At 64.4% G+C, this 27212-nt stretch overlaps 3 protein-coding genes across 5 annotated transcripts; all 3 read right to left on the reverse strand.

Annotated features, from left to right (window-relative positions):
- Window positions 1-462: 462 nt before the first annotated feature.
- On the reverse strand, window positions 463-3429 carry TGFBR3L (transforming growth factor beta receptor 3 like). The gene is made up of 7 exons (XM_062179530.1): window positions 3302-3429; window positions 2433-2569; window positions 2031-2348; window positions 1485-1599; window positions 1239-1397; window positions 1022-1094; window positions 463-629 (listed from the first exon to the last, which is right to left on the reverse strand). Exons 1-6 carry the CDS (start codon window positions 3369-3371, stop codon window positions 1027-1029), a joined length of 867 nt encoding a protein of 288 aa, XP_062035514.1. The 5' UTR covers window positions 3372-3429; the 3' UTR covers window positions 463-629; window positions 1022-1026.
- Window positions 3430-3688: 259 nt separating this feature from the next.
- On the reverse strand, window positions 3689-14988 carry MAP2K7 (mitogen-activated protein kinase kinase 7). 3 transcript variants are annotated; one of them, XM_062179526.1, is made up of 12 exons: window positions 14811-14988; window positions 13317-13364; window positions 7648-7789; window positions 7486-7552; window positions 7260-7373; window positions 7056-7175; window positions 6867-6974; window positions 6603-6782; window positions 6448-6528; window positions 6199-6341; window positions 5770-5815; window positions 3689-5667 (listed from the first exon to the last, which is right to left on the reverse strand). In XM_062179526.1, the coding sequence occupies exons 1-12, from the start codon at window positions 14932-14934 to the stop codon at window positions 5533-5535; spliced, it is 1308 nt and encodes a 435-aa protein (XP_062035510.1). In that variant the 5' UTR covers window positions 14935-14988; the 3' UTR covers window positions 3689-5532. The 3 variants fall into 3 exon arrangements, with proteins under 3 accessions (XP_062035510.1, XP_062035512.1, XP_062035511.1); XM_062179528.1 differs by lacking the exon at window positions 14811-14988 and adding an exon at window positions 14007-14176; XM_062179527.1 differs by lacking the exon at window positions 13317-13364.
- Window positions 14989-16526: 1538 nt separating this feature from the next.
- Window positions 16527-26982, reverse strand: LRRC8E (leucine rich repeat containing 8 VRAC subunit E). The gene is made up of 3 exons (XM_062178645.1): window positions 26908-26982; window positions 23443-23585; window positions 16527-19652 (listed from the first exon to the last, which is right to left on the reverse strand). Exons 2-3 carry the CDS (start codon window positions 23578-23580, stop codon window positions 17391-17393), a joined length of 2400 nt encoding a protein of 799 aa, XP_062034629.1. The 5' UTR covers window positions 23581-23585; window positions 26908-26982; the 3' UTR covers window positions 16527-17390.
- Window positions 26983-27212: the final 230 nt, after the last annotated feature.

Raw genomic sequence — 27212 nt, forward strand, 5'->3', positions numbered from 1 at the left:
ACGGGGGAGCTCCCGGCCTAGCGGTCGGGACCCCTGCGTCTCACGTCCCAAGGCCTGGGTTCGAGTCCCGGCTCCGGCTCCCGCGCTTGGGGCCCTGCCGCCCACGTGGGGCCGGGATGGAGCTTATGGGTCCCGGCTTCAGCCTGGCCCAGCCCCAGCCGTTGTGGGCCTTTGGGGAGTGAACCAACAGGCGGGGGGCGTACTCTCGCCAATGAAATAAGCAAAACCCTATAAGGACAATCCACGGGGGCGTCCACCCCAGCGAGGCGGGGGGCGTGGGCAAGCGGAGAAACAGGTGGGCAGGTGCGGGGTGGGGGTGGGGCTGGGTGCCGCTTTGTGTCTGAGGCCAGACGCTCTCGGGGGCCCCCCCGGACACATCTGTGCCCCCCTGGACGTGGGCGCATGAGCCCCGCCTGACCCCCTTGCGCCACCCCTTCCGGCCTCCCGCGTCAGGGCCCCTCACTGACTTCTCCAGAACTCAGCCGGTCAGTGCACAGGTTTACTTTGAGCTCGGGCGGGCGGGGGGCGGGGGAGAAGCGCCGAAGTCGCGGTCCCCTCGGGTCCGGGGTCTCGGACTGCCGGTTCGTATCCCGGGTGGCTCTCCGGACCCCGCTGGGAGCGCGCCGCGCCTGGGGACAGGCGGCCGTGGCTGAGCGAATGTCGGGACGCTGGGCGGGCCACCCGCCTTCCCGCAGACCCAGCCTGGCCTCCTCCGCGACTCTGTGTGCCGGGGTGAAAGCGGCACGTGGCTCTGAACCCCGAATTCTCTCCGAAGTTTTGAGGCCCCTCCTGCCCCGCCAGAGCCTGCAGTCCATGGCGGGCGCCCCACTCCCCGAGTTCTAATCCCAGCTGCCCCTCGTGCTGTGACCTTGGGCACGTCACCTCACTTCCTAGGGTGCCTCATCTTCTCGCCCCTAAAAATACGGATTAGCGAGGGGGTCCCCTGCGTAACACACTTCAGGACGGTGCGTCCGTAGCGGAGGAAGCGCGCTATTCCTCCCTCCCCGTGCACCTCCCTCACCTGCCTCACTGGGGTCTCCGGGCTTGGGGCGCGCTGGGCAAGGCTCTTGCGGGCGGGCCTGCGGGCGGCGGCGCTGCAAGGGAGGAGCCGGCTGCGGTGGGAGGCTGCTGCGGGAGCGGCGGAGGCGAGCCTGCAGGTGGCCCGGCTCCTGGCGCGCCAGCTAGGCGGGAGTAGCCTGGGGCACCCGCGGAGGTCCCAGCAGGGCGGGGACCCGTACCTGAGTGCGCGCACACTAGGCCAAGGCCAGCGGCCAGCGCGGCGCCCAGCACGAAGGCCGCCAGCACCAGCGCCACCACCGGCGCGGGCTCTAGGGCTGCGGGGGCGGACGCGGGCGGCTCCGGGCGCACGGCCCTGCCCGGGATGCTCTTGGGCGGCCCTGTGAGGAGTGCAAAACTGAGAGCCGGCCCCGGGTGCACATGTCCTTCCCACGTGCCCCAGGACCACCCCCTCCCTGCTCGCTCACTGGGGGGCGGCCGCGGCACCGTGACCACGATGGGCTGTGTGAGCGTGTGCAGGTGGGGGCTGTCGGCGCCGAGGTTCTCGCCGGCGCCCGCGCACGCCGCATCCTGAGGCAGACACTGGGGGGAGACGGGGGTGGGGTGGGCATGAGGGCCCCGGAATCCTGGGTCTGCTGTCCAGGACCCCCGAGAGGCCTGAGCGTCCAGCTCTCCCCCAGAGCCAAGAGGCCACCACCGGGTGTCTGGCAGTCCGGCCCCTTGGGGCTTGAGTCCACGGAAGACCCCCAGATGTCAGCCCCTCAAAGACAAGCTCCCACCCGGCTCTCGGCACCTAACCTGGGAAACAGCACCAGGTGCCCAGAGATGTGACCCCTTAGTGCGTCTGTACCCAGCCCCCACGGTATTCCCGCCCCCAGACCTCCCACAACCTCCAGGAACCCCAGCTCCCCAACCCGCCAGAGCCTCTTTCAGCTTCCAGAGATGCGCTGGAGCCCCCGTTCGCGGCGCAAGGGGCTCCTGGCGTCCCGGTTCCCGTCTTTGCGCTCGCGCACCCGCGATGGCGGTGGCGGCGGCGGCGGCTGCGTCAGAGGTGCAGGCGCCGGGCGGACTCCCCGGAGGCGGCGACAGCGGCTCAGCTGGCAGTGCAGGAACTGCACCGAGGCGTTGAAGACCGGGCGCAGGCGGAAGCTGAAGCGTACGGGGCTTGTGGCGCCGGGGGGCGGCGGCGGCGGGAAGGCTACCGAGGCGTCGGCGGGGCAGCCTGCGCGCAGCAGCACCAGGGCGGGCCCCAGGGCCGGGCGCGAGGACGGCGTCACCGAGCAGCGGTGCAGGGCCAGGTTCCAGCGCGGGGAGGGACGGGCCAGGGCCGCCTGGGGGACGGAGGCGCCATCCCATCAGGGTGGCCGAGCCCCACCTGCGCCCTGCTGCCCTTGGGGGCCTCCGGGTATCCGCACCTGCACGAACACGCGGCTGTCGGCGGGGACCTCGAGCGGCCCCGCGCGGCGCGGGAAGGCGTCCTCGGCGTCCGACAGCTCCAGACTGAACAAGGGTCTGCGCAGCCAGGGCCCGGGCGCCGCAGGGAACGGGGGCGCTGGGGGAGATCGGGGAGGGCGGCACACATGGGGGAGAGGTCGAGCTGCCCCTCGGGCCCTGGGTAAAACGACCCGACCTCCTTGCCCCCGCCGCCTCCCTGGGGAAAGGGATACGGTCCTGGGGGCGGCCTCCCCTGGGTCCAGTCACACGCGGCGTCCTCCGCAGGGGGCCGTCTGATGCGCCCCCCGGGGACGGCTCGGCCCAGTAGCTGAGGCCACCGGGGTCAGCGCTCTGGGCGTGCCTGGGGAAGTCTCTCCTGCCCCCTTCTGTCTGCAAAGTGGGTGAGGGAATTCCGGGTGCAGGTGCGTCGCACTGTCGAAGGCCGCTCCCCTTGTTTGGGGAGTCAGTGCCGGCACCCGCAGGGACGGCGGGGAGCCAGGGGCCCTCAAACAGCCGCGGCCCTTCAGCGGGTGGGCGCCCCATGTGCCCAGCTCCACATTCCCAGGCCGAGGGCAGCAGAGGCGGGGGGGGGTCTCCCCTCTGCGATGGACGGTGCCTGCCTCCTTGCCTTTGGAGGCGCTCAGCGGGGTCCTGGTCCGCAAGGGCTCCGAGCTCTCGGGGTCGCCCCAGACTATCGCCCAAACCATTCCCCCACCACCACAGTGGCCGCTGGGGCTTGGAGGATGCCAGCCCGGAATGGATGGGACCCCCGAGGCGGGGTGGACACGTGGTCAAGCTGGGCAGGGGCGACAGGAGAATGATGGGCCCAGGGTCCCCCAGCTGTACGTACCGGGCGGCCCGCTGGGCGAGAGGCAGGCCCGAGGCAGCAAGACCAAGAGCAGGAGCGCAGGGCCCAGCATGCTGCCCCCGCTGAGGTCGCCGCTCTCAGAGGCACCAGCACAGGCGGCTCTGTCCTTCGCTGGGTGGCCCCCGAGACCGGCGGGGAGCGGGGGCGGCGGCCTAAGGGGCTGACACCAGAGCTGGCTCCCAAGGCCTGTGGGATTAAAGGCTGCAGCCCAGCGCGACCTGAGCCTGCTGGAGCGGGTGGAGCCCCTTGCCAGCAGCCACCTGACTGGCGGCTCAGCCCACTCCCTGCTCTGCCTCAGTTTCCTCTGTGGGCACCAGGCCGGCTGCCCGCTGGTCATGACAAGACATACACGCCAGACTCCGCGGAAGAGAAGGTGTGTGGGGGTGGTTTATTCTCAAGCTCTAAGGATTTACAAACAAGGGCATTTCGTTTTTAAAAAGGGACGGGACAATACTGGCGGCCTGAGAGGGGGTCTGTGGGCCGGTGGGCTCGGCCACACCACCCCAGGCCCCTGCCTGCCCCGTCCGCCCTCTGTCTGGTCCAGAGGGGTGGCTGGTGACCGAGGGGGAGGTCTTGGGGGAGGCAGGGAGGTAGGAGAGACTCCCCCAGGGCTCCCACATAACACTGAAGGGGAGGGGCCGGGCAGACACACACACAACAGAAAATAAAGTTAAATAAAAATAAAACCAGGCAGCCCAGCCTTCGCCTGAGCCATCCCCACGCCCCAGCCCCAGTGACCTCCTAGATACCAGCAAAGACCATGGGGCGGGACTCGGCCGGGCAGGCAGGGCCGGGCCTGTGGGCTCCCCACCAGGGGTCCCTCACAAAGGGGCCCAGGATGGGAGAGGGTGGCCTTGCCTCCGGGGGGGGGGGGGAGGCGGTGACATCTACTACATTGTACACATGCAGCATCTCGTGGATATTGTAACGGGAGTCGGGGAAGGGGCTGCTGTGGGCCTGAGCCTAGCTGCTCCCCCAGATCCAGCGGGGCTCCTCGCTTTGGTGCAGCTCGGGTTTTGTCTGTGGTTTGTTTTCCCGTTTCCTTGCCCGCCTGATTTGCACGCATCACCAAGGAACCCCCCCCCCCCCCCCGTCCTGCGCAGCTGGCTCCTAGGGACCAGCTCCAGGGTGTGCCGGGGACCGTGGCTCGGGGTGAGCGGGGGCATTCCTGCCGGGGAGCCACTGCAGGTCCCCATCCCCCTGCCAGGCCTTCACTTCCGCAAACCCCCACGTTCACTCCCTTTGCCCTCAACTCCTGACTCCCTCCAGGCCCCTCCTCCAGCCCACAGCCCCGCCCCTGTCTCTGAGTCCCTCCAAGCACCTCCCTGTCACTCCCACCACACCCTGCGCCCACCTTCCCTGAAGGCCGTCCCGTGCGGCCAGGGCGGCGGCCAGGGCGGCGTGCATCCCGGCTCCCTGCACCTCCTGAGCTCAGCTCACCCCAAGCCACGGCCAACTCCAGCCCTGGGGGAGGAGCCCCCGGAGCCCCCCGGGCCCACACCAGGCCTGAGGAGCAACGGTGGCCCAGCCCCGCTCCCTGGGCCGCCCCTCACAAGCAGCTAAACCTGACTTTGGTAAAATGTCTGGAGGTACCCACGAACCCCACGAGGACAAGCTCCCCCCCAACGCCCAAGTACAATAAAATACAATAAACTCCAAAAAGGACCCCCTGAGATCAAAGAGAGACAGAGAGAGAGAGAGAAAGGGGGGCAGAAGCCAGCCCGGGTGCGGCTGCGGTCACAACACCCACAGGGCCACCCTGGGCCAGGGAGAGGCAGGGCGGGAGGCAGCGGAAGTCCTGGGGGCAGAGAGGTAGAGAGGGAGGCGGCGGGAGGGAGGCGCGGAGGAGCATGTGCGTGGGGAGGGGCGGAGGGGGTGCCTCGCCCTGGGGGTGCGGGGCCCCAGCCGGAGGTTACGACGGAATAAATAGCGAGTCTGCTCGCGGCCTGCTGTCTTCCGTTCACAGTGTCTGTCTGTCTGCGGACGGCATGGCCGGCGCAGCCCGGAGCGGGAGGGGTTGGGGGCTGGTGGGCCTGTCTGTCCACGGCTGGTGGGCAGGGAGGGAGGGGCGGACGAGCGCCCCCTACTGTCTGTCCTCAGCCCTCGCGGCCGTCCAGGTCCCAGGTCTCCCCTGGCAGGCAGCTGGGGGGCCGGGTGGGGAGGGGGCCGGTGGCCACGCCCCTGGCCCCTGGGGGCGAGCCGCTGCCGCGCGGCTACCTGAAGAAGGGCAGGTGGTGCTGGCTCAGGACGCCACTAGTCCGCGGCGACTCAGTCTTCGCCATGACGTCCTTGAACCAGGACGCCACGTCCACCTCAAGTGTCTCGTAGCGCTTGATGAAGCTGTGTTCCTGCAGGCGCGAGGGGCAGGGCTCAGGACAGGGGCCTTCCCCCCAGGGCTCCAGGGGGCTTCCGGAACGGCAGGGGAGGGGCTGCCAGCGGCCGGTACTTACAAGTAGCTTATTATACTTTGGTCTCTTCCTGTGGTCTTTAGTAAGGCTGCAGGGAGGGGGGGGGGAGTCAGGTGAGAGCCTGGAGGGGGCCTGGCTCCTCCCAGCTCAGCTCCCCGCTGTGAGCGGACCCGGGTCTTCCCAGTCCGTTCAGAGGCTGGGACCCGGCCAGCAATATGTCCCTGAAGTGCCCTGGCCCAGCACGGTGTGAACAGGCAAGATGCTCCACAGCAGGGTGGGCGGAGCTCCCCAGGGAAGATGGGCGTGGCCGCCTCCTGCAGGGTCACCTTGCCAGACGTCCAGGGGGCCAGCTTTGGCAGGATCTAAACCCAGTCTGCAGCACCCAGGGCCCCAGCTCCAGCCTGAGCCTCCCCAGCAGCTGTTCCCCGCCATATCAGGGCGTGCCCTCCCACCCCCGCACGGGGTCCTCACCAGTCTTTGACGAAGGACTGGAAGTCCCCCGAGAAGCCCATGTGGCCCGGCAGGAGTGGGGGCTCCTCCTGCAAGACTTTGGTGAGGACCTCGAAGTCTGTCTTGCAGTTCTTGTAGGGAAACTGCCCCGTGGCCAGCTCCACCTGCAGGACACGTGAGGCTGGATGGGAGGGGCTGGGCTCCGGTGCACCCGCCCACCGTGCCCCCAGGAGGTCTGGCCCCGGGGGAGGGAGGTAGGGCCGCGCTCACCAAGGAGATGCCCAGGCTCCACACGTCCGCCCGGATGTCGTAGTCGGGCTTAGTGGGGTCCGGGGGGTCGATGCGCTCAGGCTGCGGGGAGGGAGGGGCAAGATGAACCCCTGGGGCGGGGCTGGCCTCCCCCGCCCACAGTGACCCCCACTCACGGCCATGTAGGCGGCACAGCCGGCACTCCGCGTTTTGGCCTTGGAGTCCACCAGGCGGCCACTGATGCCGAAGTCGCAGAGCTTGATCTGGCCCCGCTCGTCCAGCAGGATGTTGGAGGGCTTGACGTCGCGGTGGATCACGCCGTGCTTCTCCTTCAGGTAGTACAGCGCCTTCACGATCTGCGGCGGGGGGCACGCGGGGCTGTGAGGGCCGCAGGGCCCGGGCCGCCCGCCCCCCCGCCCGCCCGCGGGCCGGCCGCTCACCGCCACGGTCATCTTGCCCAGGATGCGCTCCGGGATGGGGCCCTGCATCCGCTTCTTGAGCTTCTCGGCGCAGGTGCCCATGAGCTCCATGGCGATGAAGACGTCCGTCTGCGGGAGGGGCGCAGGCACCGGTCAGCCAGCCCCCCCACCGCGCAGGGCTCGGGGCGGGCGGGCAGGCGGGCGGCTCACGTTGGTGATGAAGGTGCCGAAGCACTGCACGATGTAGGGGCAGTCGTGGCTCTTGAGCACCACGTCCAGGTCCATGAGGATGCGCTTGTTCTCCTCCTTGTTCCCCGAGCGCCGCATTTGCTGCCGGCAGGGAGGGACCGAGCCTCAGCACCGCAACGCTACGTGGCCGCTGGGGCCGCGCCCGGGCCGGGGGCACCCGCTCACCTTGACGGCGATGACGTGGCCGGTCTTCCGGAAGCGCATCTTCCACACCTGGCCGCAGGTGCCGCTGCCCATCTCGCCCAGGTTTTCCAGGTCATTGATTTCCGCCTGGTAGCGCTGGTGAGGGGAGTGAGGCTGGAGGTCGCGGGGCCTCTGCTCCCTTCAGCCCAGCAGGGGTCCTGCCCCCCCACCCCCTCCCGGAGGCCCGGGCGCAGGCGCGGGGCAGTACCTGGCCCCCGATGGTCAGGTAACCCGTCTGCTTCATGATCTCCTGCAGCTTCTGGTCGATCTCAATGCTGTGGGGACAGGGAGTGGTGCCGGTGGAGGGAGGTCCTGACCCACCTGAAGTCAACTGGCACCCCCTCCCAGCCAGCCCCGGCCCGCGGCTCACCTCTCCATACTGCGTGGGGTGAACAGGGTGGGCGGCAGCCCCAGCATGTGGCGGGGCCGGGCGGGGGGCGTGGGGTGCTGCGGGGAGCTCTCTGAGGACGGCGAGCGGCTGCCCCCATCATTGGCCAGTGGAAGCTGCAGGGCTGAGGGGGTGAGAACCAGGGGTGCACAGGGGGTGAGGTCAGGTACCCCGGGATGAAGGGGTGGGGACTCTCAACTTCCCTTCCCTGGTACGCCTCAGCCAGGCGGGTCCAGTCCCTGCTCTGCTGGCTGGGGGAACTGGGTCCTCCCTCCCTATCCCCAGGGGGGATCCTTGGGGGGCCTTCTCCTAGCCCCCAGACCTGGGAAGAGCGGGCTGGCAGGGGAGGGTGTGTCCCAAAGTCTATGATGACAGAGCAATGAGGGGGCTGAGGGGGGCCCTCTGTTCCGGCCTCCACACCTGCGCTCTGACCACACAAGGACCGGAAGTCTGCCAGGAGCCGCCGGGGCCCTGTGCTGCTGGCAATCCTGGACCTGGCAGACCCCCGGGAGAGCTCAGCTGCCCTGCCCCACTCTCAGGCCAGCAGGCTGACCAAGGGCACAACCAGGGCCACTGGGGCAGGACCCCGGCTGTGCCTGCGTCCTGGGGTGAGGGGGTCCGGGTGGCACGGGCCCTCCAGAGGCCGGCAGGAGGGGGTGGGAGACTGGGCCAGGCATAGGTTGGGGTCTTCCAGCAGCCTGCATGCGGACAGCTCGGGCATGCTACAGGCAGGGGGCAGGGCGGGCAGCGGGCAGGCAGCGGGCACCCGGCGTTAGGAGGTGGGGGGGCAGGAGACAGACAGACAGACAGGAGCCAAGACCCGGGACCAGGACAGAGCAGGCCCCTGTGGAGCTCGGGGTCTCCCTGTGCTCAGCTAACAACTGGGGGGACCAGCAGGGGCCAGGAGAACAGTGCAGCCCTGACCTGCTGGCCCCTCAGGGCACTGCCCCCAGGCCCTCCAAGGCTCCCCCTCCCAAGGGCGCCTGGCTCTCCCCCAGCCTCAGCAGACAGCCCCTCACTTCCTGCCTCGCCCCCGGCCCCCCATCCTCCTAGCTCCTGCGGACCACCGAGCAGAGACACGGCAGGGGCACCGGCAGCCAGGCCCTCTCCTGGCCCCGCTGACCTGGTCCCCGATCACAGCCAGCTGCAGGGGCAGGCACAGGATGCCGACCTGTGGGCTGAGAAGGCCGCTAAGTCCCACTCGGGTCTGGCCCGGACACAGGACTCCAGGGAGCTGGGGACGAGGCCAGGCCCTGTGCTCTCAACTGGCCTGGAGGCCTCACCTCCCCTGCCCACTCCCACCACCCTAATCACAGTCCAACCCCTCCCAGCTCCTGAGGGTCCCCCACCTCCTCAGACCCTGCCCGCTTCTCCTCCCCACTGCCCGGGGGGCTGCCCAAGCCCCTGCCTGCACCGCAGGCTCATGGGGGAGACGATCATAGCCCCAGCCTCCCCCCGTGTGTGCTGCCCTTGGAGGGCTGCCCCAAAGCTCAGGGAAGAGACTGCTGGCCCCACAACCCAGAGCACAGTGGGGCTCTGAGGGCGACTGAGGGGGGCAGGGGAGTGAATGTGTGTGGGTGTGTGCGGGAGTCACACAAAGGCCCTACGAAGAGAGGTCACAGAGATGGGGATGGCCACACAGCAGGTCAGGAGGGTAGAGTGAGAGTGCGACGGGACATGGGGAGAGGGAGAGAGAGAGAGAGGTGAATGAATGAATGAGAGTGGGAGGCCATGCAGGGGAACACACCTGTTGACAAGAACCATGGACAGACCGGCTGCCCGCCCAACATGCACACACACAGGTGCCAGCACACACACCCCACACACATGCAGACAGGACACAGCCAGCCTGTCTCCTCTGTGTGCACACACACACACGGCACACACCCACACACATGCAGACAGGGACAGAGCCAGCCTGTCTCCTCCGTGTGCACACACACACATGGCACACACCCCACACACGTGCAGACAGGACACAGCCAGCCTGTCTCCTCCGTGTGCACACACACACATGGCGCACACCCCACACACGTGCAGACAGGATACAGCCAGCCTGTCTCCTCCGTGTGCACACACACACGGCACACACACCCCACACACGTGCAGACAGGACAGAGCCAGCCTGTCTCCTCCGTGTGCACACACACACACGGCACACACCCCACACACGTGCAGACAGGACACAGCCAGCCTGTCTCCTCCGTGTGCACACACACACATGGCACACACCCCACACACGTGCAGACAGGACAGAGCCAGCCTGTCTCCTCCATGTGCACACACACACACGGCACACACCCACACACGTGCAGACAGGACAGAGCCAGCCTGTCTCCTCCATGTGCACACACACACACAGCACACACACCCCACACACGTGCAGACAGGACAGAGCCAGCCTGTCTCCTCCGTGTGCACACACACACGGCACACACCCACACACGTGCAGACAGGACACAGCCAGCCTGTCTCCTCCGTGTGCACACACACACACATGGCACACACCCCACACACGTGCAGACAGGGACAGAGCCAGCCTGTCTCCTCCATGTGCACACACATACACGGCACACACACCCCACACACGTGCAGACAGGACACAGCCAGCCTGTCTCCTCCATGTGCACACACACACGGCACACACCCACACACGTGCAGACAGGACACAGCCAGCCTGTCTCCTCCGTGTGCACACACACACACACGGCACACACCCCACACACGTGCAGACAGGGACAGAGCCAGCCTGTCTCCTCCGTGTGCACACACACACGGCACACACCCCACACACATGCAGACAGGACACAGCCAGCCTGTCTCCTCCGTGTGCACACACACACGGCACACACACCCCACACACGTGCAGACAGGACACAGCCAGCCTGTCTCCTCCGTGTGCACACACACACATGGCACACACCCCACACACGTGCAGACAGGACACAGCCAGCCTGTCTCCTCCGTGTGCACACACACACATGGCGCACACCCCACACACGTGCAGACAGGACACAGCCAGCCTGTCTCCTCCGTGTGCACACACACACACGGCACACACACCCCACACACGTGCAGACAGGACACAGCCAGCCTGTCTCCTCCATGTGCACACACACACATGGCACACACCCCACACATGTGCAGACAGGACACAGCCAGCCTGTCTCCTCCGTGTGCACACACACACACATGGCACACACACCCCACACACGTGCAGACAGGACAGAGCCAGCCTGTCTCCTCTGTGTGCACACACACACGGCACACACCCACACACGTGCAGACAGGACACAGCCAGCCTGTCTCCTCCGTGTGCACACATACACGGCACACACCCCACACACGTGCAGACAGGACACAGCCAGCCTGTCTCCTCCGTGTGCACACACACACACGGCACACACCCCACACACGTGCAGACAGGGACAGAGCCAGCCTGTCTCCTCCGTGTGCACACACACACACATGGCACACACCCCACACACGTGCAGACAGGGACAGAGCCAGCCTGTCTCCTCCATGTGCACACACATACACGGCACACACACCCCACACACGTGCAGACAGGACACAGCCAGCCTGTCTCCTCCATGTGCACACACACACGGCACACACCCACACACGTGCAGACAGGACACAGCCAGCCTGTCTCCTCCGTGTGCACACACACACACGGCACACACCCACACACATGCAGACAGGGACAGAGCCAGCCTGTCTCCTCCGTGTGCACACACACACGGCACACACCCCACACACATGCAGACAGGACACAGCCAGCCTGTCTCCTCCGTGTGCACACACACACATGGCACACACACCCCACACATGTGCAGACAGGACAGAGCCAGCCTGTCTCCTCCGTGTGCACACACACACGGCACACACCCACACACGTGCAGACAGGACACAGCCAGCCTGTCTCCTCCGTGTGCACACACACACATGGCACACACCCCACACACGTGCAGACAGGACAGAGCCAGCCTGTCTCCTCCATGTGCACACACACACACGGCACACACACCCACACACGTGAGACAGGACACAGCCAGCCTGTCTCCTCCGTGTGCACACACACACATGGCACACACACCCACACACGTGCAGACAGGACACAGCCAGCCTGTCTCCTCCGTGTGCACACACACACACGGCACACACACCCCACACACGTGCAGACAGGACACAGCCAGCCTGTCTCCTCTGTGTGCACACACACACGGCACACACCCACACACGTGCAGACAGGGACACAGCCAGCCTGTCTCCTCCGTGTGCACACACACACATGGCACACACCCCACACACGTGCAGACAGGACACAGCCAGCCTGTCTCCTCCGTGTGCACACACACACGGCACACACACCCCACACACGTGCAGACAGGACACAGCCAGCCTGTCTCCTCCATGTGCACACACACACACGGCACACACACCCATACACGTGCAGACAGGACACAGCCAGCCTGTCTCCTCCGTGTGCACACACACACACACAGCGCACACCCCACACACGTGCAGACAGGACACAGCCAGCCTGTCTCCTCCGTGTGCACACACACACGGCACACACCCCACACACATGCAGACAGGACACAGCCAGCCTGTCTCCTCCGTGTGCACACACACACGGCACACACACCCCACACACATGCAGACAGGACACAGCCAGCCTGTCTCCTCCGTGTGCACACACACACGGCACACACACCCCACACACATGCAGACAGGACACAGCCAGCCTGTCTCCTCCGTGTGCACACACACACGGCACACACCCCACACACATGCAGACAGGACAGAGCCAGCCTGTCTCCTCCGTGTGCACACACACATGGCACACACCCACACACGTGCAGACAGGACACAGCCAGCCTGTCTCCTCCGTGTGCACACACACACGGCACACACCCCACACACGGACAGTGTCAGCGCCCCCGCTCTCCCCCCCCCCCTCACACACACACACACACACACCTGTGTGCTACACCGCGCGCCGTAAGAACTGGCCCATCTGCTCCTAAACACACCAGCACCTGTGCTGGGGCCTGAGCGAGGCTGTTCAGTTTCCTCCGAGACTTTCTCAAACTCCTCATCCTGCAGCGCTTTCCCTGACTGGCCCCTGTGCAGCCCCTCAGCCTGCTAGAACCTTCTCCCCCACTGGGAGTGAGCTCACTGCCCACCAGGAGAGCCCTGGTGCAGCCGCACTGTCCCACCTGTGACCAGAGCAGGTACGGCCGCCCAGCGCAGGGAGGCGGACGACAGACAGGAGCCACTCCAATGGTCGAGCTGGATCAAACATGCATCTGACTGGCCCCCCTCTTGCCTGGTGAGGCGTGCGCCTGCCTGGCCCAACTTCCTCACTCACACACACATACACACACACGGGTGACGGGCTCCCGTGCCGGAGGGTGGCACGCTGCCTTCTCTAGGGAGCCTGAGCCCAGGGAGAATGGCAGAGGGCAGGTGGGAAGGCGCAGAGCCAGGGCCGGGTGCCGCCGGCCGCCCGTGTGGAGTGAGCGCGCGCGCGAGGAGGAGACGGGGACACACACAGCACAGGGGATGGGGTGGCATTCTGCAGCCGGGCAGCGGTTAGGTTGATGGTGCAGATGTCCAAGCGGCGATGATAAAAAGGCTGGTACCTGCTCGTTGGGACGGGGCAGGAGCAGGGCTTAGAGTGATCACAATAACTGGATGGGGGGAAAAGGAAGAAAAAAAAACAACACCACGATAAATCACAACAGAAATGACCGATTTGTCCAAAAGAAAAGAAATCAAATCATAACAAGGAGCAGGGGTGGGGTGGGAGGCTCGAGGCACCGGACTGCAGAGATGGGTGGAAACCAACAGAGATGGGAGGGCGGGATGGAGCTGACAGACACAGACACCTGCGGGGCTCCTCTCTGCTCCGGGACGGCCTGGGCCAGGACAGGAGCCCTGGGCCCCTACCCAGTCTGGTCTCCTCCGCGCTGGGGCCAGGGAGGGCAGCCCTGCGGACCCCAGCAGGGACCCTGTGTGTCCTGCGCTGGGCTGCGTCCAGTGCCAGCACTTGGGTTCCCAACAGACTCCCCAGGGAGCAGCCCACGCCGGCCCGGGGCAGAGAGGGAAGGATGGGGAGTGGACTCTGGATGTGGGAGTGCAGTCAAGCTGTGCAGGGCGGCTGCGTGACCAGGGAGGGGTCCTTTTCCCTTGCCCCCAGGGTGACCCGACACGGAGCTCGACAGGCTAAAAGGCGCCTGTGTGTCACAGGGGAACACAAGGGGGGGGCATCTTGCTGGGTCCAGAGACCCAAGAGCAGGCCAGGCAGAGGCTCCGCAGGGAGGAGGACTTACTCCCTGCAGGTGCAGGGACTTGATGGGGATCTGCGACACAAGCCACAAGCGGGCGCAGTGGTGCCAGGTGTGCGTGGAGATGAGGGGGGGCAGATGCTGCCCTAGGACAAGATGTCACGGAGGCAGGCACTGAGGCGGTGGGCAGAACAGGTGTGCACCTGCTGGGGCGCCCAGAGCCGCACTGGCCTCAGGTGTCCCCGGGGCAGGCGGGTGCGGGGGGAAGGGCCACAGTGACTTCCGCCCCAGTGACCAGGCCGCTGGAACCGGTACCCGGGGTCTCGGGCGGGGGGAGGGCGCAAGGGCGGGCCCAGCGACGAGGCTGTGCCGAGTGGACGAGTGACCCCCAGACACGGTCGCACAGAGAGCAAAGGGGAGAGCCTTCAGAATGACACGCCGGGCAGGAGGGCTTTGTGTGACCTCAGGTGTCCCCAGCCCAGGCGTGCGCGGGCCAAGCCGGGGGCAGCGGGGCTCCCTCCGCCACGCCTGGGCCCCAAGGGGAGGCGTCCGGCGGCGGTCACGGCGGCGCGGAGCCCGGCTCGCAGCGGCTGGCAACCTCCGAGCCCCGCGGCGAGGAGGGCGGGCCATCGGGCGCGGGGTCCGGCCGGACAGTGGGGGCCCTCGGGCCGGCGGCGGCCTCCCCCGCCCGGGTCACCGTGACCCTCTCCCAGCGCGAGCCGACGGCAGGAGGGCGAGGAGGAGGAGCTCCGGCGCCCCGGAAGCGGGGGCGGGGCCTCGGCGGGGGCGGGGCCTCCCGCGGCGCGCGCCCCGCCCCGCCCGCCCCCTCCCCCACGCCGCCGTGCTTACTGGGCCTGGGCCGCTGGGGGCTGATATCCAGGTTGAGGTCGATCCTCCGCCGGGCCTCGCGGTTCTCCTGCTTCAGCTTTGCTTCCAGGCGGGACAGCTTCTGCTCCAGGGAGGACGCCGCCATCTTCCCCGCCGCCGCCGCCGCCGCGCACCGCCCGGCCGCCCGTCAGTCCGGCAGACAAACACCGCACTGCGCCTGCGCCCGGATGACCCCGCCGAGCCGCCGTCTCGCCCTGCCTGGCGCATGCCCGCGGGGCGCACCCGCCCTTCCCGCGTGAGACCCTCCGCGCGTGCGCGCTTCGCCCCAGCCCGAAGGATGACGCCACCTAGAGCTCGCGGCTGGCAACGTGCAACCCCGCAGTCACCGCGGTGCGCATGCGCGAACGCCGGACTTCTGCTGCGCGTGCGCACCCCTGACGCCGGGGTCCTGTGCTGCGGTCCGATGTGGTCTCCCGCGGCGGTGCGCCCTCGACCTCGTGGCTCTTCCTGCTTGGCTCTCGCTCCGCCACGCCCTCTCAGAACCGCCTTTGTCGCCTCGGACAGTGCTTCATTAGAAGCCCTTTAATTGCTAGCTGGCCTTTGGTAGCCGCGCGGTGCTGTCTCCTCACCATAATTAGGCACTGTGGGAGCGCTTTCAATTTCCAGCCAGTCCCCAGAAAGTTCAGGGTTGGCCAAGGCGGCGGGGGGCGGGGGAGCCCTGGGAATGCAGCCGCGTGACCCCTGACCTCTGCCAAGGCACCAAGGTCAAGACCAGAGCTCCTGGCCAAACCCACGAGTGGGGGGTCAGGGAGACCCGAAGACGTCCCCTGCACCTGCCCCGGCCAGGGAATGCAAGGGGCGAATGGGGCCTGGCAGCAGGTGCCCGCCCCGTCTTGACAGCTCCTTCGTGGTCTGGAAGGGGCTGGGGCGTGTACCTCTCAGGAACCCTGGTCCCTTTGAGGTGCGAGGGGGCGGCTTAGTGCGCAGGTGGGCAACCCCAGGCGACCAGGGCCAGGCAGGCTGTGCCATGTGCCCTGCCCACTCCAGGTCCCAGGCGGGAACACCTTACGATGGGCCTGGAAGCCTTGTGGGGGCTCCTGCGGTGGGGAAGACACCCGCAGTGTGGAGTTCACAGGATGAAACGGGAGGCTGAGGGGCCGGCGCTGTGGCATAGCAGGTAAAGCCGCCGCCTGCAGTGCCGGCATCCCACATGGGCGACGGTTCGAGTCCCGGCTGCACCACTTCCTATCCGGCTCTCTGCTATGGCCTGGGAAAGCAGTGGAAGATGGTCCAAGTCCTTGGGCTCCTGCACCCCTGTGGGAAGACCTGGAAGAAGCTCCTGGCTTCTGGCTTCTGATTGGCTCAGCTCCAGCCGTTGTGGCTATCTAGGGAGTGAACCAGCGGTTGGAAGACCTCTCTCTCTCTGCCTCTGTCTCTCCGTAACTCTGCCTTTCAAATGAATAAATCTTTAAAAAAGTACAAGAAAAAATAAAGAAATGGGAGGCCGAAGAAGACGGTTTTCCTGAAAAGAGAAGGGCAGAAGACCACCCCCACCCCGGACCCAGTGCCAGGGTCTTCCAACTTTGACGAGGGTTCCCTCCCCTTCCCTGGGCCGCCTTCCATGCCTGGCCCACTCCACGGGAGACTCCCCCCCCCCCCCCCCCGCCTTCCAGCCTGCAGAAGTCCCCAGCTGGTCCCATGAAACAGCTCAGACGACAATGGCAGCGGACATCCGAGGTCAAGGCTTCAGCCCCCATCATCACTTCATTTATTAAGCTCCCCTGACAGTCGCCACGTGCCCTCAGGACGGTGTCTCCTCCACGGCAGGTGTTCTTAACCCGAAGAAGGCCGCCAAGCTTGGGGAGTCCACCAGGTGTCCTGATGCGGGAGCTCAGGGATGCCTGGAGCCAGCGGCAGAACTCTCTCTGTGAGAGCATCTTCCCCGAGGAGGGAGGCACTCAGCATCGAGACCCTCCGACATCCCTTCCCTGGGTCAGCGTTTCCCACCGTGCTGGGACCACCTGCACAGAGCTACCTGGGAGTCTCCTGAGTGAGTCTTTCCCTGGGTGGGGCCTGGGATGCGTCCTCGTGCGCCAGCTCACACAGCCAGAGGTGAGAACCACTGGTCTGGTTCCCGTGTCCGTGGCGCACAACTTCTTATAAAGAAGGGATTAGCATCCGACATTTGTGGGGGGGCTGGTCCCTTGTGTGTGCGTCTGTCCCCTCCTTGGGAGAGATGTAAGCTGTTGGGTTGTGTGTGCGGGGAGAGGGTAGAAAATCCCATCGGAACGTGCCCTCCACCCCAACAAACAGCACAAGAATCGAGCTGGAATGGCTTGGAGGGCAGGCAGGCAGCCAGGCAGGAAAAACAACAACATGGGTGTGTGGGGTTTTGGTCTCTGAGTTAATCCCCACCCCGAATCCACAACCGCCTGGCCTTCCCCAGACAAACCAGCCCCAGGATCTCGCCTCGGCTCCACAAGGCTGATCACCAGCGCTCCCCCTGCTTCTGCCCTCCCCACCTTTCTGGCTCAGCCCCTGGGCCACCTCGCCTGGAACAGCGCTGGAGGCCTGGACCCCGACCTGCGCCAGGCCCTGGCTTCATTCCCCCCCCATCCTCTCCCGCACCTCGGCAGGCAAGCCCTGGTAGAGGGCCTCCTCCACCAGCAGCCCGGCTTTCTTGAGGGCCCCGCAGTTGCCAAGCTCTTCGGGCAACACCTCCAAGCGGTTGCCCCTGAGCCCCAGGCGGCTGAGGGTCCTCAGGGCCCCCACGTGCGGTGAGAGCTGGCTCAGGTGGTTGTAGTCCAGAAGCAGCGTCCGCAGCTTGCGGCAGAAGAAGAGCTCCTCGGGCAGGAGCTCCAGGGCGTTGTAGGAGAGATCCAGGTGCTGCAGGTTCTGCAGGAGGCCCACCTCGGGCGGCAGGGAGCGCAGTCCGTTGTGGGACACGTCCACCAGGCGGAGGCCAGAGCACAGGCCGAGCTGGGGGGGCAGAGCCTCCAGCTTGTTGTAGCTGAGGAAGAGCTGCTCCAGGCTCCTGAGCTTCCGCACGTGCTCCGGCACGTAGGCGATCTGGTTGTGCCACAGCCTGAGCGTGACCAGCTTCCGACAGTGCTGGAGGCTGAGGACCTCCTCGATGGAGCGCAGGTGGTTGTCCTTGAGGTCGAGTTCCTGCAGGGCGCCCAGGCTGAAGACGGCGTGGGGGATGCGCTCCAGGCCGCAGGCCACCAGCTCCAGCTCCCGCAGCACCGCCAGCTTCTTGAGGCTGTTGAGGGCCAGCAGGCGGGCCCCGTCATTGTGCAGGCTGAGCCGCTGCAGGTGCCCGGCCACGTCGGTCACGCTGGCCGGCACCTTCCCGGCATTGCTGCGCAGGGACAGCACCTTGAGCTGCTTCAGCTCCCGCAGGCTCTCGAGGGTGGCGGCCCGGGCCAGCTCCGGGGGGAAGAGCCCTTCCAGGTGCAGCTCCTCCAAGCCCCGCAAGCCGAACACCCAGAGGGGCACCTCCCGGAGCTCCTCGCATTTCACGCGGATCACCTTCAGCCTGTCACGCAGAAAGATCTGCGAGGAGAAGGGCAGCCGGGCCGGCGAGTGCAGCAGGCTGAGTTCTTGCAGGTGCACCAGCTGCGAGAGCCCCGGCGGGAAGGTGATGTCACAGATGGCCTCCAGCCGCAGGGCCTCCACCTCGCTGAGCTCAAAGACGGTGTCGGGCAGGCCGGGGAGCATGCACAGCGCCAGCTCCAGCCGGCCCCGCGCGTTGCGCTGCAGCTTCTGCCGCAGCTTCTCCGGCGTCCACTCGTGGTTGAGGTTGAGCTGCTTCAGGCGGCTCTCGCTGACCTCGGAGAGGAAGACGGCGAAGCGCTTGGAGTAGAGCGAGTCGTACTGGTCGATGAGGTGCAGCATGAAGGCAAAGTCGTTCTTGACGTCGGGGATGTCGTTCATGCCGGTCTCCTCCCGCACGGACCGGAAGGAGTACTCCTTGAGCGGCCGGTGGAACAGCCAGTAGAGCGTGTAGAGGCAGGTGATCCCGTAGACGCACACGAAGGAGATGTAGCAGAAGGCCAGCTTGGAGAAGAGGTGGGCCTTTGTGTGGTTGCAGCAGAAGCTGGCGTAGCCCGTGACCTCGGAGGTCTCCACCCTGCAGGGCACCAGGAAGCTGATCTTCTCCACGTAGACCAAGTTGTAGACCAGGATGGCGAAGAACTTGCACACTTTGAGCACTGTCTGCCGGATGTACATGCTGTGGAGGATGTCCCCCTCCTCCACGTGGACACGGAACTTCTTGACCTTCTCAAACAGGGCTTTGGCCTGCTCGCCCTCCTTCTTGTCCAGCAGGGTGACGGCTGGCGGCTCGGTCACCACCTTCTCCGGCTCCGCCAACACCTTCTCCTTCTCGCCCTCGCCTGTCTTGCCCGGCCCGGGCCCCGGTCCTCCTGCCGCGGCCGCCGCGGCCGCCGTGGTTCGTCCCGTGGCGGGGCTCTTGTGGTTCTCCCCGGAGACCTCGGACAGGGCCCGCGTGGTCCACGGCGAATCGAAGCACTTGCCCAGGATGGAGATGAAGTGTTCGATCTTGGAGCTGGTCCCCGGGAACTTGAACCAGAAGCTGGTGCAGACCATGAAGATGAGCGTGTGAATGACAACCAGATAAGGGAAGTACTTGGCGTACCAGTGGAGGGCCGTCTCGTAGCAGAGCTGGTTGATGAAGCTGTACTGCTGCAGGTCCAGGTTGTTCTTAAGGCCGCTCACCTCCCGGAGCCCCCCCACCATCTGCTCCGAGACCCCCCGCGGCAGCAGCTGCCGGCACGGGGCCTCGGATGCGTTATCCCGGGACTCGTGACTGGGCAGACAGATGATCTTGTCCTGCGTCACCTAGGGATGGGAGAGATGATGGGCGGAAGAGAGTGAGGGGCCGGCTGGGGGGAGGGAGGGAAGCGAGCGGCCCTGACTTTGGCTGTACGCTTGGAGGAGTTGGTCGCTAAACCTCCGTGTCGGACTGGTCAGAGAAAAGGAGTTGGGTTGAATGGTGTCCTCCGAAAGATTCGGAAGTCCTCGCCCCTCCCTCCCTGCAGTGCGTGGGAATGTGGCCTTGTTTGGAAATCAGAACTTTGCAGAAGGGCTGAGTTAAGACGAGGCTGTTAGGGTGGACCCTAATCTAACAGGGCTGTGTCCTTATAGAATGAGAACCTTTACTTAAATTTTTAAGTATTTTATTTTATTTTCTTATTTGAACAGAGAGAGAGAGAACAAGCTCCCATCCACTGATTCACTCCCCAAATGCCCACAAGAGGCCAGCGCCGTGGCTCACTAGGTTAATCCTCTGCCTGTGGCGCCGGCACACCAGGTTCTAGTCCCTGTCAGGGCACCGAATTCTGTCCCAGTTGCCCCTCTTCCAGGCCTGCTCTCTGCTATGGCCCAGGAAGGCAGTGGAGGATGGCCCAAGTCCTTGGGCCCCTGCACCCTATGGGAGACCAGGAGACGCACCTGGCTCCTGCCTTCGGATCAGCGTGGTGCGCCGGCTGCAGCGCACTACCGCAGCGGCCATTGGAGGGTGAACCAACGGCAAAGGAAGACCTTTCTCTCTGTCTCTCTCTCTCTCTCTCACTGTCCACTCTGCCTGTCAAAAAAAAAAAATGCCCACAAGAGCCAGAAATGCACCAAGATGGAACTCAGAACAAGTCTCCCATGGGGGAGCAGGGACCCAAGCCCTTGAGCCAGCACCTGCTGCCTCCCAGGGTGACCTGAGTAGAAAGCTGGATTGGAAGTGGAGCTGGGACTGGAAGCCAGACACTCCAGTACGGGCTGTGGATGACCCAGGCAGTGTCTCGGCTGCTGTACCAAATGCCCACCAGACAGCATTTAGACACAGAGGCACACACACACAAGAGTACCTTGGGGGGCTGGCGCTGTGGCACAGCAGGTTAAAGCCCTGGTCTGAAGGGCCGGCATCCCATATGGGCACCGGTTCAAGTCCCAGCTGTTCCTCTTCCAATCCAGCTCTCTGCTGTGGCCTGGGAAGGCAGTGGAGGATGGCCCAAGTGCTTGGGCCCCTGCACCCACTTGGGAGACCTGGAAGAATCACCTGACTCCTAGCTTCAGATCGGCCCAGCTCCAGCCATTGCGGCCATCTGGGGAGTGAACCAGTGGATGGAAGACCTCTCTTTCTGTCTCTATCTCTCTCTGTAACTGTCTTTCAAATAAATAAAATAAATCTTAAAAAAAAAAAAAAGAGTACCTTGGAAAGTTCAAGGGAATGTTGAATTAAAAGGTTTATTATGATGAAAAAAATTAAGATCTATGCATACAAGTGGTCTTCAAAAAGTTTGTGAATACTTATTTTTTTTTTTTTTTTTTTTGACAGGCAGAGTGGACAGTGAGAGAGAGACAGAGAGAAAGGTCTTCCTTTTGCCGTTGGTTCACTCTCCAATGGCCGCTGCGGTAGGCGCGCTGCGGCCGGTGCACCGTGCTGATCCGATGGCAGGAGCCAGGTGCTTCTCCTGGTCTCCCATGGGGTGCAGGGCCCAAGCACTTGGGCCATCCTCCACTGCACTCCCTGGCCATAGCAGAGAGCTGGCCTGGAAGAGGGGCAACCGGGACAGGATCGGTGCCCTGACCGGGACTAGAACCCAGTGTGCCGCCGCGGCGCCGGCCGTGAATACTTAATTTAAAAAAAAAAAATTTACTAGGCCGGCGCCGTGGCTTAACAGGCTAATCCTCCGCCTTGCGGCGCCAGCACACCGGGTTCTAGTCCCAATCAGGGCACCGGATTCTGTCCCAGTTGCCCCTCTTCCAGTCCAGCTCTCTGCTATGGCCCGGGAAGGCAGTGGAGGATGGCCCAAGTGCTTGGGCCCTGCACCCACATGGGAGACCAGGAGAAGCACCTGGCTCCTGGCTTTGGATCCGCACAATGCGCCAGCCGTGGCGGCCATTGGAGGGTGAGCCAACGGCAAAGGAAGACCTTTCTCTCTCTCTCTCTCTCTCTCACTATCCACTCTGCCTGTCAAAAAAAAAAAAAATTAAATTAAATTAAAAAAAAATTTACTAAATTGCTTGAAAGGCAGAGTTATATAGAGAGAAAGAGAGACAGACAGACAGATCTTCCATCTGCTGGTTCACTCCCTAAATGGCCTCAACAGCCGAGCCTGGGCCTGGTCAAAGCCAGGAGCTAGGAGTTTCTTCCAGGTCTCCCAGGTGGGTGGCAGGGGTCCAAGGACTTGGGCCATCTTCTGCTGCTTTCCCAGGCCATAGCAGGGAGTTGGATCAGAAGTGGAGCAGCCAGGAGTGGAACTGGCGCCCACATGGGATGATGGTACTGCAGGTGGCAGCTTAACCCATTGCTCCACAGTGCTGGCCCTAGGAACGCTTATTATGAAAAAGCTGTGCATGGATTTCTAAAAAAATGTTGCATCAAAATAAACATCTTTTATTTATTTATTTTTTGACAGGCAGAGTTAGACAGTGAGAAAGAGAAAGCAAGAGACAGAAAGGTCTTCCTTCCGTTGGTTCACCCCCACAAATGGTTTTTATGGCCGGTGCACAGCGCCGATCCAAAGCCACGAGCCAGCTGCTTCCTCCTGGTCTCCCATGGGGTGCAGGGCCCAAGCACTTGGGCCATCCTCCACTGCCTTCCCGGGCCACAGCAGAGAGCTGGACTGGAAGAGGAGCAACCGGAACAGAATCCGGCGCCCCAACCGGGACTAGAACCCAGGGTGCCAGTGCTGCAGGTGGAGGATTAGCCAAGTGAGCCATGGCACCAGCCAACATCTTTTATTTTTTTAAAAGATTTCTATATTTAAAGGAGACTGTGACAGAGAGAGATGTCTTCCATCCTGTGGTTCACTCTCTAAATGGCTGTAACAGCCAGGGCTGGTCCAGGCCAGAGCCAGGAGCCTGGAACTCCACTGGGGTTTCCCACATGGGAAACCCCCCAGGTGCATTAGCAGGGAGCTGCATTGGACGTAGAGGAGCCGGGACTCGAGCTGTTGCTCTGATACGGATGCTGGCATTGCAGGATGCGGCTTAGCTGGCTGCACCAGGAACACCGCCCCCAAACTCATCTTTAAATTCCACTTTTTCTCTGCAAATTCTTCGAAGTCCCTGGGAGAGGGAAGAAAGTCCTGCAGAAGCCAAGGAATGGCTGGGGCTGCCAGGATCCATGGAACAGCTTATTGCTCGCAGGTCTCAGGGGGAAGCACCCCGGGGACAACACCCTGACCGCAGCCTCTGCCAGGTGGTCCACGGCTGGCATTCCAGCCCCATCTGGATTCCAGGGGCAGGAGGAGGTGTTTGGTAAACCAGTTAGGGAGCCCACTGGGACCCCCACATCCCATGTCCAAGTCCCAGCTCTGCTCCCAATTCCAACTCCCTGCTAATGCACACCCTGGGAGGCAGCAGGGCATGGCCCAAGTAGCTGGGTCCCTGCCACCCACGTGGGAGACCTGGATGGAGTTCTGCTGCAGCCCCAGAGATCTCTGTCTCTCTCTCCCTCTCAAATAGGTAGCTAAAAAAAAAATAGTCTAGGGCTAAACAGTTAAAACGCACAGAATGCCATCATGATGCAAAGTGCTGCTCCCACTTGCAGTGGAGTGGCAGCAGGCTTCCTGTCTCTCGGGAGACAAGGCTTCCAGACGGCCCCGCCCATGCCCTTGGCCACACCCCTCACCTGGAGCGTGCAGCCGAAGACCCCGATCATGAGCATGGCCACGGTGAGGTACTCGGCCAGCACGTCCCACCAGGGCTTGAGCACCTTGAACGCTGGCTGCTGCTCCGTGAACTGCTTGAACTCTGCCACGGGGATCATCGTGCCTGCAGGCGTGGGGTGGGGGTGGGGGTGGGGAGGACAGGACAGAGAGAGACCGTCAAGAAGGGGCGCCCTGGACGGGGCCTCCAGGGGAGCCAGCCACATGGGAGCCAGCTCCCAATCCACGGTGGGCCCTGCTACAACCCAGAAGATGGGGTAGGCGTCTGGTGCCGTGGCTCTGCTGCCTGTGCTCCACATTGGAGTGTCCAGGTTAGGGATTGGCCCTGGCTTCCAATTCTAGCTCCCTGCTAACGGGCACCCTGGGAAGCCGCAGGAGATGGCTCAAGTACCTGGGCCCCTGCTGCCCACCTGGGAGACTTGGACTGAGTTCCCAGCTCTTGGCTTCCATTCCCCATTCTCGCTCCCCTCCTCACCCCTCCTCACCGCTCCTCACCTCAGCCACTGTGGGCATTTGGAGGAATGAGCCAGCATATGGGAGATCTCTCTCAAATAAATGAATTGATAGTAAGGAAAAAAAACTGGCAGAACCCCAACAGCTATGTGCACCTGTTCCCCCGTTAGCCTGGCCTCCAGACCCCACCTCCTTCCCAGAGCCAGGGACTGCCATCTCACCACTCACCTGCTGCTACACAGACTCCCCTCAGAGCTCAGAGCGGCAGTCCACAACCCACTGTCCCCTGTGTCACTTTCTCCCCAATCCCAGGCACTCCCCCTTCATCTCTTGACGCTCTAAGCCGGGCAGCTCCTGGCTCTCTGCTCCCAACACTGCCAGCACAGACTTCCGGGGTGTGTGCCCCCCCACCCCTTCAGGGGCGCTCCCAGCACCACCTCCGACTTCCAACCGGAAAAGCCGGCTGGAGCCAGGCTCTGGTTACTGGGGCCCCAGGGGTTAGGGAGTGGCCAGGCTGATGCCTGGTCAGCCCTGGGGGTGGGTGGTGACAAGGACACCTGAATTTCTCGAGGGGCTAAAGCCCAGAATCCGAGCCCAGACCTGCAAGGGGGCAGAGGTGTGTGTGTGGGGGGTGTCGGAGTGACCAAGAGGTGACGGATGGCTGAGGGAAAGTTGTCAGGGTGACACCTACGCCTGGGACTGGGCAGCTGACCCACTCTGTCCCTGTGTTTCATTTTAGACCAACATATCATTACTGCAGATACACAAGGGACAGGCCGCAGGGCAAAGCAAAACGTGGGGGCCCCTAAGGGACCCCGCGTGCTGCCCTCCAAGCTGCTCTGATCCACATTCCCTGAGTTCCTTTGCGGGCTGCCTGAGCCTCCTGTCATTGTGGTCACCTGTCGCTGGGCACAGTGTGCCAGGCAGGGAGCGTTCGGGCCACCGGCTGCACTGCTCTGGCCTCCCTGCCGTCTCCCAGCCGGGTCCTACACCTCAGCCACCTGCTCTAAGGCTCCTGTGCCTCCTTCTCTGTCCCTGTGTTCCCTGAAAGCTTTGGGGTGACTCCTGGACACGGTGAGGGCGGGGACACTGACACAGGAAGCAGGCCCTGCCCACTGGGCTGTCCACATCCCTTAATCCCCTCTGAGGCTCCCGCCTCAGTCTGGAGGAATTCATGGGTCGGGGTGGTGGGCACAAGGTTGCTTCCCCTGAGGCCATTCCCGGTGAGCCCCTGACTCCCTCAGAACCAGGTGCACGTGAGAGGGTACCCAGAGCACAGGATTCCTCTCCCCTACACACACACACACACACACACACGGTCCATCTCCTGTGCTCTGTTTACTCCCTGTCCCAAGCACACAGCCCCACGAGAATGTCCCTGTGCACCTGTAGCTAATCTGATAGTGATATGCCCAGGGCAGCTCAGAACCCCCCCCAGGGGATGGCTGTCCCTTATAGCCACCAAAAGGCACAGCATGGAGCATGCATGTTTATGCATGAGGGAGGCCCAGGACAGCGGGTGCCGTACATACATAGGTGACCTTCCAGCTGCCCGCTGCGGCCTTGCAAAATCCAGGCACCTTTGCTACTCAGTAGCTTTACCTAGGCATGGCAACACGGGGGACAGAAGTGGCACTATTCAGGGTGCGTCTCACGAGGGTGTCAGCTCCAGTGCCTCCCAGCCTGTCTGCCATTTCAGGTGCGTGGTGACAGCCGTCGGGCTCCCATGTGGCCAGCCCGGTGGCTCCCAGGGAGCACGGTGTATCCGTACGTAGACCCAGACGTCAGCGCTGGGATTATCATTATCTGTCTCCATGACTCAATCTTGATCATCCTGAACCTGCCATTAAATTTCCGCAGACACAGTCTGGTCCCCCTTTGTCTGAGTAGAGCTGGAGGGTGGGGGGTGACGACGAGGAGCCTGGGACGAGGACTGTAGGACTGGGGAGGGGTAGAGAGGAAAACAAGGAGGGCCCCACTTAACTTTCCCTGCCAGCCGCTCTTGGGCTGTGGGGGTGCAGCTGCGAGGGCCGTGCCACACTCCAGGCTTGGGGGAGAGCTGTCACCTGCTCAAGTACTCCAGTGGTCACAGTCACAGGTGGCCTTCAGGCCCCGCCCACCTGACCCCCTGTCTGTCTGAGGGCACCCACTCTGGTCCACCATGGAGAGAATGTGGCACTGAGGCCTTGAGGCCCAAACCATCGGAGGAGGAGACGGCTGGGGGTGCGGGGGTCTTATCAGCCTGGCACCCTCTGCTCCCCAGTCATGCATGCCTCACCCTCCGCTTCTCATTGCTCAGACCCTCCCCAAGCCCCGTGCCTCCCCCAGATAGGGCTGCTGCTGGGGGTGGACCTTGTAGGTGGGTGCTCATGGCCCAGCCCCCCCCCCAACCCACCCAGCCGTAGCCTCCACGCTAAAGGGGCAAACCAGAAATTTAGTCATTTGTAGCTTTGAGAGAAGCCTTCTACACAAGCGGGAAACTGAGGCCCGGGGCGGGGGTCACTTCTCAGGAGCAGATCTTGGACCAGGCCCCAGGCCTGTGGACTCCCAGCCTGGGACTCTTCCAATCTGTTTGTGCCCAGATTTGGGGGACTGGGGATTCTCCCAAGTCCAGGAGCTCCGGAGGGGAGGCTGGTGTGCACCCCCAAGGGGTGGGGTGCCACAGCTGTGAAAGGCTCAGGGCATGCGTTGGGGCCCAGTCTCCCCCACCGCTCCTGGGGAAGGCAAAAGAGGTCAAGACCCCCAAGGTCGCCGCTGACCTGTTGAGCTCAGCTCCGCTTGCCCCGCCTGCCTGGCCCTCAGGACACAAGCCTCTGCGCGCTTCCACCCAGTTCCTGGGTCCCCCGTGCCCCCCCACCCCAGGCCACAGCGGGAGCGCACCTGGAGCGGGGCCCTCCCCTCGGCCAGACCCCAGCTCCCAGCCCGACATTCACCCCGCCACCCCGTCTCCGGGGAGCGCACAGCCCCCTACTCACCGCTCCGGGACGGACGCTGGGCCCGAGACCTGGGTCCCTCGGAGTGGAGCGGCCGGGACTCCCGCAGAGTTCCCGGGCGGGCCGGCCAGGGTGAGTCAGGGAGGGCTGGACAGGAGCCCGGGAGCCGCCCCGCCCCGCCCCGCCCCGCCCCCGGGACGCCTTGGCCCCGCCCCGTTGCGGGCGCGCCCAGGTCGACTGCGCTCCTGGCGCCCGGCTCCCAATCCCGCTCTGCCCCAGGTGAGCGCCGGGCCGGCCTGAGAAACTGGAGCCAGAGGACTTGGCAGGCGGGCTGGGCCCTGGCCGTG

Source organism: Lepus europaeus, chromosome 20 (assembly GCF_033115175.1).
Source record: "Lepus europaeus isolate LE1 chromosome 20, mLepTim1.pri, whole genome shotgun sequence".
Taxonomy (NCBI): Eukaryota; Metazoa; Chordata; class Mammalia; order Lagomorpha; family Leporidae; genus Lepus; species Lepus europaeus.